The sequence below is a fragment of the Cyclopterus lumpus genome, chromosome 23 (genome assembly GCF_009769545.1).
Source record: "Cyclopterus lumpus isolate fCycLum1 chromosome 23, fCycLum1.pri, whole genome shotgun sequence".
Classification (NCBI taxonomy): domain Eukaryota; kingdom Metazoa; phylum Chordata; class Actinopteri; order Perciformes; family Cyclopteridae; genus Cyclopterus; species Cyclopterus lumpus.
Window position 1 is genome coordinate 1,887,885 of NC_046988.1, and position 12,674 is coordinate 1,900,558.

The 12,674-nt window shown below is 45.0% G+C and overlaps 1 protein-coding gene across 2 annotated transcripts in view; it reads right to left on the bottom strand.

Annotated features, from left to right (window-relative positions):
* Positions 1-12,674, bottom strand: part of scube1 (signal peptide, CUB domain, EGF-like 1) — an 89,631-nt gene that overhangs the window by 39,894 nt on the left and 37,063 nt on the right. For both annotated transcript variants that reach the window (XM_034526220.1, XM_034526219.1), the window contains exon 5: positions 2,163-2,291. In XM_034526220.1, coding sequence (XP_034382111.1) covers positions 2,163-2,291 — 129 coding nt within the window. The remainder of the gene's footprint in view (positions 1-2,162; positions 2,292-12,674) is intronic.

The following is a 12,674-nucleotide window of genomic DNA, read 5'->3' on the forward strand; positions in this document are numbered from 1 at the left end:
ATTACTATTACAGATGTTGATTACAGGAACAGTTAAGATCCCTCATCGCATCAGGATGTAACCTCAATAAATTCAAGTCTATGAAGCAAAGTGTTAATACCTCGCTGCCATGTGAATTGTTAAATAAGCGTTACAAGTCAATTGATGAAAGATTAACAGATGACGAAGAGTGCATTTACATGTGGGATTTAAAGACATCCAACGTCTGTGAGCTGCTCATTGAATAGCCAGTTCACGCTACATGACTTTAAGCATGATTTTCCACTTACTGAAAATTATTGAGATTCTTAACAAAAGCCCTGGATCAGAGGCAGATCGACGCTGAGTCAAAGATGTGAACCAAGCGGCTCACAGGCGCACGGCAGACGCATCATAGACTCATCGCAGACGCATCATAGACTCATCGCAGACGCATCATAGACATCATAGACTCATCGCAGACGTATCATAGACCCATCGCAGACGCATCATAGACATCATAGACTCATCGCAGACGTATCATAGACCCATCGCAGACGCATCATAGACTCATCGCAGACGTATCATAGACTCATCGCAGACAGATTGCAGACGCACCATAGACTCATTGCAGACGTATCATAGACTCATCGCAGACGCACCATAGACTCATCGCAGACGCATCATAGACTCATCGCAGACGCACCATAGACTCATCGCAGACGCACCATAGACTCATCGCAGACAGATTGCAGACGCACCATAGACTCATTGCAGACGTATCATAGACTCATCGCAGACGTATCATAGACTCATCGCAGACGCACCATAGACTCATCGCAGACGCATCATAGACTCATCGCAGACGCACCATAGACTCATCGCAGACGCACCATAGACTCATCGCAGACAGATTGCAGACGCACCATAGACTCGCAGACGTATCATAGACTCATCGCAGACGTATCATAGACTCATCGCAGACGCATCATAGACTCATCGCAGACGTATCATAGACTCATCGCAGACGTATCATAGACTCATCGCAGACGCACCATAGACTCATCGCAGACGTATCATAGACTCATCATAGACTCATCGCAGACTCATCGCAGACAGATTGCAGACCCACCATATACTCATCGCAGACGTATCATAGACTCATCGCAGACGTATCATAGACTCATCGCAGACGCACCATAGACTCATCGCAGACGTATCATAGACGCACCATATACTCATCGCAGACGTATCATAGACTCATCGCAGACGCATCATAGACTCATCGCAGACGCACCATAGACTCATCGCAGACGTATCATAGACTCATCGCAGACGTATCATAGACTCATCGCAGACAGATTGCAGACGCACCATAGACTCGCAGACGTACCATAGACTCATCGCAGACGTATCATAGACTCATCGCAGACGCATCATAGACTCATCGCAGACGTATCATAGACTCATCGCAGACGTATCATAGACTCATCGCAGACGCACCATAGACTCATCGCAGACGTATCATAGACTCATCATAGACTCATCGCAGACTCATCGCAGACAGATTGCAGACCCACCATAGACTCATCGCAGACGTATCATAGACTCATCGCAGACGCACCATAGACTCATCGCAGACGCACCATAGACTCATCGCAGACGTATCATAGACTCATCGCAGACGCATCATAGACTCATCGCAGACGTATCATAGACTCATCGCAGACACACCATAGACTCATCGCAGACGTATCATAGACTCATCGCAGACACACCATAGACTCATCGCAGACGTATCATAGACTCATCGCAGACAGATTGCAGACGCATCATAGACTCATCGCAGACAGATTGCAGACGCATCATAGACTCATCGCAGACAGATTGCAGACGCATCATAGACCTAAAAGCTCAGTCACTTCCTGGTGTGTGTGTGTGTGTAAATGGACTAATACTTGTATAGATCTTGACTAGTCTTTTGACCACTCAAAGCGCTTCAACACTGCATGGCATCATTCATTATTCATAAACCGTAGAACAGCTACAGGAGCAATTTTGGGGTTACGTGTCTTGCACATGGACAAGCAGAGCAGGGGATCGAACCGCCGATCCTCTGATTGAAGGACTGACCCACACTTACAGGGTGTGTCTGTGTGTGTGTGTCAATGTAGGGCAGCAATGTGTTCAGGTGTGATACGTACGTATGCAGGCTTTCTGGTTCTTGGCCAGCTCAAAGCCAGGACGGCACTCGCACGACACCCCGCCTTTGCCTGGTGCCTCCCTGCAGATGTGGGCACAGCCGTGGTCCTTGTTCATGCAGTTCATCCCGTCTGTTGAGGGGACAGGGACACAGGAGCAGAGAGCTGAGGAACTGTTGTCTGATTGTAAAGAGGAGATCTCAGCTGACATGTCATCATCTCCACTGTCACACTTAGGTTATACAAAGTAGAAAAGAGCTTCACATATTAATATTCATTAATGTATAAGTAACAGTTGGAAGTAATATTAACCAACAACCCACCAACTACAATATCATTGTTGACTCCTGATTGGTGCAGGGGAATATAAAAAAAAAAAGTTTAAAAAAACACTTGATCAATAAGAAGAACCAACGACAGTGGTCCTACGGTGTCACTTGGGTTCTGCCACTGCCCCGCCCCTTTAGTAGATTAGCGACAGTTGCCGGGTCTATTCACTGCATTGCGAGACGTGAACAAAGACACAGATCAGGACCAATTATTGTGCTCCATAGTCAACAAAGTAAATATTGGACCCTGATGCTTTCTTTAATGTACTACATCATTGTTCGGTTGTACCCATAATCACAGCAAAGAACAACCTGAGATAATGATGAGACTTAGCACTGAGGTCCTGAGGTTTGTGACTACGAGTACTAACTGAACAGCCAAGGGTCATCAAACCACTGTTTTCTTTTCCTTTCTGAAATCCCACTTTCTCACACTAAAATCCAGAAAAATGTCCTTTTCTTCATCAGCACCAATTAAGCTTCACACCCTAATTTCTAACTTTGCTCAGCCAAGAGTTTTCCGCTGTCACCAATCCAATGCTTCTCATCAGCACTGACACGGCCGCCAGTCCCCCTCCTACTTGTCTGATCCCTCCATCCCTTCATTCCTTCACCCGAGCTCGTCTGATTTGTGGAGCACAATGTGGCAATAATGTCTGCAATAAGCCAGCATTTAAATCTTCATCAGCTGGGGGAGGAAACTAGGAGGCGGAGGACGGAGGGCCCAGTGCTCTCCAGAGAGGCGAGTGGGGAAGGAGAAGCCGGCCAAAGATATCACTGAGCTCTGGGAAGAAGTGGGAAAGTTTGTTTGCGGGCGTGCGGATGTCTACCAGTCACGGTGCAATCGTATAGCTTCACTTGCAAAAGATGGTTTCTTTCACAAAGCGTGTGCATTGTTTGTGATTACAACTGATCTGTATTCCACCCCAAGCTGTTCAAAGTCTTGGATCAAACTCCTCTCTTGTGGACGCTTGTTCAGCGTCTGATACCAAGGCACACCTGTATGCATGTAATGTACAGAAACTGTTGCTTTATTTTGAAAAGACTATGCATGTACTGCCACTCCGTCTCTAGATACCCGTGAGGGTCATAGTTCGAAGAGTAGGGCCACCGACCGAGGCCTATTTGATGAGTTGGGAGTGAGAATGTGTTGTTAAGATGTTTTTTTATTATTTTGTTATTTCCTTTGTTCAATTAGAGTAGCTGCTCCATGATGTGAACCTTGTGGGAACACTTTGCTCCTCATGCCATTCAATCATATCATGTGACCGGGCAGCATCCACGCACCTCTCTGCTACTTTTCAGACGAGTCTTTGGCAAGACACAATGTCAGAAGGAATCCCTCTCCTCAGGGACAAACCAAGTAGACCTCCACCACAACAACAGCTAGTTTGTTGGTAGCTGGGGGATGGATTAGTGTGTGATGTGGTGCTATATTCCAGCCTGATACTGTGACCAAACGAACATGACATCTTAAAAAAGTTATTTCAAAATGCTTAACAGGTATAATTGGCTGGGATTTTTCTAAAAACAATGTAGAGACAAAAAAGAATCCCTCTCAATCACCACGTATGACCCACAACAAGTGTGTGCTACCCACTACCCAAGCAGATATGAGGTTGTGGCATCACGGTGTGTGTTTATGTGCTCCAGAGTTCCCTCTGCTCCTCTCTGTGTGCACAATCTGTCACGGCAGCATCTTTCCGAGCGGTCTGCAGAGGTGCGGCTCTCTTTGTTCCGCTTCAGAACGTAAACGCTGTGAAACAATGGGAAAATAACCCATCCTTGACACATCCTCACAAAGCGCTGGTCGCTCTCTTCATTCACATCCATGCACCGTGCAGAAGATTAAAGCCGCAGTAAGTAGAAAGTATTTCAAATTCAGAGAGTGAAATGTGAGTACCCAAATGTTTAATGGGCTTTTAAAAAAGGAACCCATGTCAGATCCGAACGACGCCGTATTTGGGGTCATTGTGGGTGAGGGTGGTATTATATATGTCATGAGATCGAAGCTGTAATCTTTTTCTTTTTGCGAGAAGAAACTCCAATAAAATATTTATGAGAAAAATAAAATATTTATGAGAAAACCAACGATTTTGTTGTTTGTTTTGCCAAAGAATCACATTGCTTAATTGTTCAAGGTTGGGTCAGCCTTATCATACCGTGTATTATGCCAGCAGTGACCTGGTCAAATTGGACTTTGCAATGGGGTTTAGCCACAAGAAAGTACTCAGAATCACCATATTATCATATGCACCTGGGCTTTTAAGTCTTTTAAGACAGGTAAATCCGTCTTTAATCCCTGAACGTTTTTTCTCTGAATATTATGGCTCTGTAATGTCTTTTTTCTCTTACCTACAATGGCCCAAATTGGCCGTTGTAGGCAAGAGATTAATGTGATTCTCATTATTTTTGCATCTTTAATCCTCAGGATTTCCATGAGTGTGTTAGCACTCACCAAACCTCATCTCGATTTGGTCCAAAGAAACAACCCTTCCCTGGTCACCATGGTGAATAATGTCCCTTCATGGGGCCCGAGAGCGCTTCAAGTACCTCATTAGGGCGCCATTCCTTCAAGAGAGTCCCCTTCACAAACAAAAAGTCCTTTCTTAAACGCTGCCATTCGAACTGTCCACTCCCAACGGGACCATTCCATCAAAGTCCCAAATCAATGTAGCCAAAGGAAAATGTGCATTTACATGATTAACAAAAGATCAAACCCAATCGGCCCCTTTGTTCAACATTATATATTTCAGATACCATTAGAAGGCAGGCAGAACTTGATGCACTGTCAAAGTTGGACCCTGTACAACCCAGAAGACAAAAAAAAAACCTTCAACAGTTTGCAAAAGCGTGCGTTGACCTTGTTTGAAAACTAAACTCATAAGAAAGCCGAGTATCTACAATCAATTTAAACCTGGGAGAAGTCAAATAAAGCGAGGCGGCGGGAGAAGGTTGACGCGGGCCTGGGACTCGGCACAATCCAGCCTAAAGCAACAAACACCAACTGTGGCCTCTCGCCGGGCCCGACGTGACGAGCTCCCTGGATACATATTCAGGCGGATCTGATGTCGAGCCGTGTTTAGCCTAACGTCGGCACTGACCTGCACAGACCACGGAGACACTGTACAAAAGAAGCAAATATAGAAGTGACTGACAAGTGATGCACAAACAACTTCCTGTGAGACTTTATTCTGTGAAATACTTGATTTGTTCCCGCAGGACTCGATCACTACTTACGTGCGACGGACTTTAACGTCAAGAAAATGCTGGTCCTGTTCAGACAATCGCAAAAATTGATGGATAAATAAAATAGTTTTAGGGTTAGGGCCAAATGATTTGATGTTTTTACTTCCAAACACCAATATAGCCGAGCACTACAGGATCACCAGTGTAAAAAAAACATTCTGTCCACTTGTTACATGAATATTAAATGAATTAAGATCTGGAGACCGAACAACAACCATGCAGGTGTTACACAATCAAACCCCGGGTTTTACCAGAGCTTTTAGAAAAGGGGTGTTTCCCTCTCTCCATTGTCCCTCCTGGCTCCCTTACGGTCAAGATGAGGCCAATTTTATTTATTCATATAGAGATATATTACCACATGGATATTCAGGTAAAAACTGTGACACATGAGCAAGAGACACTATGAACAGTGTGTTTTGTCAGTTTCACATAGAAGACACTTTTGTCAAGTTTCAAACTAAAAACAGTCGAGTCACGTGTGACATCTGTACATTTTGACTGATCAATAATCACTTTGCAAAGACTCCCATTTATTTGCAGGGAACGCTGGGTCGGTTTTAAATGATATTGTTATTGGTTCAACACCTTATATTATATATGTTGTCGCATGATGCGAAAAACATAGAGGCTGATAAAATGTCTGTGTAAATTGATTTTCTGAAAGGAACTGAAATGTTTTTTAAAACTGGTCGTATTTGTGATTTGAGACGTTTTAGCTCTGGAGTGCAAACAGGTGCACGCTCCTCTGCAATAGAGTGGTGTGTACGTCACTTTTCACGGCAATTCTTCAGTAGGCAAGGACAAGGTGGAAAGAAGGTTGCTGCTCCTTCCTTCCAGCTTGGTGAGGAGCTCTGTTTGGATTGGGGAGGCCAGCCGGTTCACAGCTACTGAGGCTCCTCACCGGGAGCCCAGCAGGTCCAGATAAAACACAGGTCCACGTCTTCACGGCCCAGCGAGAGCCTCGAGGACACAGTCCGTCTCACACAGTCTCTCCTCTGTCTCTTTTATTATCCTCCTGTCTGTCTCTCTCTCTCTCTCTTTTTCACGTTCCCTGCCTTCCTTCATCCACCTCTCCACACATCTCTCTCTTTCAGGAACTCTGACTCCAGATGAGGTCCAAGCATATCACAGCCGTGTTATGACAACCTGACTCTTGCAGTGTTACACCCCAAAGCCCCAAAAGTCTTGCTGGCAGAGTATAATTCTGAGATAGGAAAAAAAGAAGAGGAATGAAGTGAAAGACAGAGACGGATAGAGAGAGAGAGAGAGAAAGTGAAGAAAGAGAAGAGGAATGTGCAAGAGGAAGGTAGACGGAGAGAGAGATGGAGACAGAATAGGATAATTTAGAGCCTCCTCCCATTTCCCTCTGAGGCTGATGAGGAATGAGGTGATGCTGAACGCCAGTCTCACAGCCTGATCTCCTCACCGGGGAGACAGAGAGACATTTCACACTTTCAATCAACTGTGAAGAAAGTGTGATGTTAACTTTTGAACATGTCGCAACATTGGAAATGTGAATTGAGAATACCAAATACACACAAATGAATATAACAGGCATTATGCTCTCTCGTTTACTAGCTCTCAACTCCTGAATGTGCAGTACTTTGATGCCATGCTGACACGTTCAATGCACACACCTGCTGTGATAAAACACAACGCTTCATGTGCCCATGCACAGATCGCACGTGATCATGCCAATTTAACACATCGTGCCAAAATTGCAGCCACAACCAATTTAGACTTATTTAGAAGTTTTTGAATCCGAATCGAGCTCAGGAATTTACACAAGTCCGTCTCTCTAACCTCAAACGTGCGCACAGATCTGAAGATAATAGTCTTCGGATCCACGTCACACACGGGAGGACAGAGTGACGAGGCAGCGCTGCCACGCCTCTCCTGCCGTGGGGAAGCAGGCTGTAAACGGTAACGTGGAGGTGAGTATGCGGCCGGAGAGGAACACAGGTTCTGTCTGGTCTTCAGCGACAACCGGAGGGGAGGTTTCAACTCAGTCAGCAGCCAACAGACATCGCTTGTTGTTTCTCAACCAGTGAGCTAACGTTTCTTCAGGCGGTGCAGCTAGTGACAGTGTGGGCTCCCTGTAGCAACGGGGGGCGTGGCTTAGATAAAGGTCAATCGAGTGGACGCCGCCGTGTTCCTGCAGCTACTGCCTCGTGTGTATGTGACCAGAACAGAAGAAAAGAAGGACACTGAACTCACAATAAAAAGAGCATCTGTGTGTGTGTGTGTGTGTGTGTGCGTGCGTGTGTTATCTATGTGCACACCAGCTAATGACGCACACATGTATGAATTGCAAGCCACACATAAAGAACGCCACTTAAAAGGCCCTCTTTTAAAAGAAGCTTTTAATTTAGCCTCAGGCGGTCCACCAAACAGGAACTATTTATACTGCCGTTACTGCTTCCTCTGGAAAGAACAACACTGGTACGTCACGGCTTTGTGATGTTTCCATCAACCTGTTGCTGTCAGCGAAGATATCCGTGTCTGCCCTTCTGAACGGTTCTCTTCTGTGTCATTTCTGAAAGGCTGATATTTAAATCGGACGCCGAGGAAATTACGCTATTCTGAATAGCTTAACTATACTGAATGAAGTGTGACAACATATTCTTTACAAGTATTAAGTAAATGACAAGCCCATCAGACAAGAAAAGAAGATGGAAAACGTCTCCCTCCCTCCTCTTTTCCATCTCTGCTCTTGTAAGTGCCGTTTTGATTTAAATCTGTCGATCTCTCACACACACACACACACACACACACACACACACACACACACACACACACACACACACACACACACACACACACACACACACACACACACACACACACACACACACACACACACACACACACACACACACACACACACACACACACACACACACACACACACACACACACACACACACACACACACACACACACACACACACACACACACACACACACACACACACACACACACACACACACACACACACACACACACACACACACACACACACACACACACACACACACACACACACACACACACACACACACACACACACACACACACACACACACACACACACACACACACACACACACACACACACACACACACACACACACACACACACACACACACACACACACACACACACACACACACACACACACACACACACACACACACACACACACACACACACACACACACACACACACACACACACACACACACACACACACACACACACACACACACACACACACACACACACACACACACACACACACACACACACACACCTCTCCCTCATTCTTTTACTTTCTCTTCCTGCATGTCACTCCAAACTCCAACTCCACACGCATCACTGTGGTCTTTAGCATCAATGTATGACTTTCATTTTAACTTATGAGTATTGTGACACCGGGCTGGGGTACTGTCGGCTTCCCTGTTTAGCGTAGTGCGATTGGGAGGGGAACCAGTCCAATGAGGGTCCTGTTGTTCCAGAGCAAACACAACTCACGGTTGTGAAAGAGCAAAAATACCGTGTTTACTTTCCGCTTCAGCGAATCCCAAAAAAACCAAAGCAATAACAGAGAGAGGGGGCAAGTAGTAAAATCCCCTTTCGGGACCGGAAGCAACAGGGTGTATGGGAAATGTGGTCCTAATTTAAAGGAACACTAACAACTGCTACCAAACTGGCTTGTCAGTTTCATCCTTTTATTTACAGTAATTTTAAAGAGCTCAAGAAATTACCACTTAAACTACCTGGAACTTATCGCCCAGGAATTCTTGCCATAAATCATATTGGTTTAAAAGACGAAGCTGAAATATTTGACCTCACCTTTCATATTCTTTACATTAATAGAGTGATAGCTCCACCTATCCTGGTTTAAGGGGGGGGGGGCTTGTTGGCGTTTCTTTAAATATGATTAATTCGAAATTCAAAGCATTTCAATTGCCTTCACATGGCTGTTATTACTGAGGGACAAGGGCAGGGAGGCAGAAAGCCACCATGGCGGAATATTGGTGGTTTGGGGAACCGCAGCATTGTTCGAGGACATTTAGCTGTAACATTAAGGGGAAGAGTATTTTACATCCTGAACTGGTTGTCCCCATCAGTCACCTAGAAACAAAAACAGAAAAATAGGTTCCAGGTTGAAAAACACTGAAGTTACCCTTTAAGGCCATCTTTTGCACTCAATACGGATGGAGGTCAGTCCGACTGAGCCACCGGTTGAATTGTCTGCATAGTTTACTTTAGCTGATTTCTGCTTCGTGGCTCTGTGGGGCTGAAGCAGTGATTTGAGTGAAATATTAACATCAGCAATTTTAGTACGCCAATTTATACTGTAAGTGCTGTAAAGTACACATTCCATGTATTACTACCCAAGCTCCCAGGAAGAGACCCAGGCTTTGAAGCACATTTTAGTGTGGATTTACAGTTCCCGGGTGGATCTCGTGATGCCATTTGACGTGCTTGCCCGATGGGCACATGGCTGGAGAACTTAACTTTGCCTTAGATCTGAGAAATCTTATTGGAATGATACAATTGGAAGTCAAACTCACCGTGATGGATTAGCGATCTCAATCAAGTTTCAAGTCCCTGGAAGTTGGTTTTCTCAATGTACTGACATGAATGGGCACCAATGGCTCACTGGACGGGAGGAAATGTGTTGAAAACTGAGTCCATTCTACGTGTGGCTGTTAGGCTCCTTTTTTATCCTACTATGACGAAAGCATGACACACCCTACTCTGCCTTTGATTGGCTTGCTATTCTTACACTAACCCTAACCAATCTCACTCTTCATGTCGACACCTAACCAGCCCGACCAACAAGGAGCCCAAAAGTGCTGCTTGCAAAGTCGTCTGGAAGCGCTCATTATTTGTCGACTCCAACGTCAGTCGATCCAGCCTCCAGCAGTAAAGCCCCGCTGCACAATATGGCTTGTTTATTCATATTGAACGTGTCACGTGCCCACATTGCACCATGTTGGCACGTAAAGTAGGTTTCATTGGTAGCCAATGAGCTCCAACCCCAGGTCAGGGTCTTTAAATGCTCCAGCGGTGTCAGTACTCGTGTCCTCGGCCACAACGTCAAAGCGGCGGCGTTTACATGAAGGCGAGAGCAGGCGAACCAGAGTTCAGTGTGTTATGTTAACAGAGTGCAGCTGCTAACGTTAAAGAGAGGAAAGAACTTTGGGGGGAAATGTTTGATTCGCACAGCCCTTGTTAACTGAAACAGTCGGTCTACAAAGCGTGTGTGTATCAGACTTGTTCCGGCTGGAGGCAGATGTTAGTTTCCTGTAAAAGGCTGGGAAATGATGAGACAGGAGGACTTTTACTTGTGTGTGTGCGCGCGTGTGTGTGTGTGTGTGTGTGTGTGTGTGTGTGTGTGTGTGTGTGTGTGTGTGTGTGTGTGTGTGTGTGTGTGTGTGTGTGTGTGTGTGTGTGTGTGTGTGTGTGTGTGTGTGTGTGTGTGTGTGTGTGTGTGTGTGTGTGTGTGTGTGTGTGTGTCCACTGCCCGTGTTTGCTACTGAGCAGCAGCTCCACACCAGGTCAGCTACCACGCCCACGTATGAAACATTTCCACTGACCACAGATCAACTCTAGCCTAAAAATATAGCATGGTGGTGGTGGTGGTGGGGGTGGGGTGGGGGGGGATTCCACCTTCCGCTCCCAGGTAACTTGTCTTTACCTCAAAGAGAGAGAGAGAGATTGCTCAATTTTAAGAGCTTGTTTTTAAAGTTAAAATCACATGCCAGAATAATATTTAAATAAAGTATTTATAAAATGTGTCACTTTCAGCACCTCGAGCATGCCATGATGACCTAGTGTGTGTGTGTGTGTGTGTGTTTCGAGGACAGTTCATGCCTGGATTGACACTCACACACATCTACAACAAAAAATGTAAAAGACCCCACAGTCACACAGTCACACAGTCACAGCATCCAAAGACACACAAAGACACACACACACAGAGAGAGAGAGAGACACACACACACTCACACACACACACACAGACACACACACACACACACACACCAGGATTTCACCTCCAAACACCAGGACCTTTGGAGTAGGGGGGGGGGGGGTTAATACAAAACACAAACAGAGGCCACTCCACTTCAAGGGTTCACTCCGTGCTGAGACACTCACTGGGACCAGGGCACACATTGTGGGATCATACTGGCTCCATTCACTGCATGCTGTATATTTCCCAGAAGTCTGACAGAAAATACAGTTTATTGATCACCTTTAGGTCAAACTGAACATGTTTTTTCATCCACTTCCCAAGCTGGTTCTGGGCGTTTTTTTCTCTACTGTCAATATAAAAACAGCACAATTATGGCTAGAAGTAAAGATAACTCAAACATGTCTGTTTGTGAGAATGTCATAAATTATAAAATAAGACAAGTTTCTTTGATCATTTATTTTACAAATATTGGAAAACACTGGAATCATATTATATCATATTCTACATATTCTAAGTGTTTACAATGTTGTAAAGAAAATGGAGGCTCCACGTGCTATCAATATTGAACTATTTATATGTTTACAACCTCTTCTCACAGCTCAGCAGCCTGAATCATTCACAATTTAGTGGATTGGCATTTCAGTTGGTTTAAATCCTATTTATCAGATCGATCTCAATTTGTATTTGTAAACGATGAAGCCTCAATGACCACCAACGTTAATCACGGAGTTCCACAAGGTTCTGTGCTTGGACCAATTTACCTTATGTATGCTTACTTTGGGTAATATTATCAGGAAACACTCCATAAACTTTCATTGCTATGCAGATGATACTCAATTATATCTATCGATCAAACCAGAGGAGACCAACCAGCTCGCTAAAATTCAAGAATGTCTTAAAGACATAAAAACATGGATGACCTGCAACTTCCTGATGTTAAACTCAG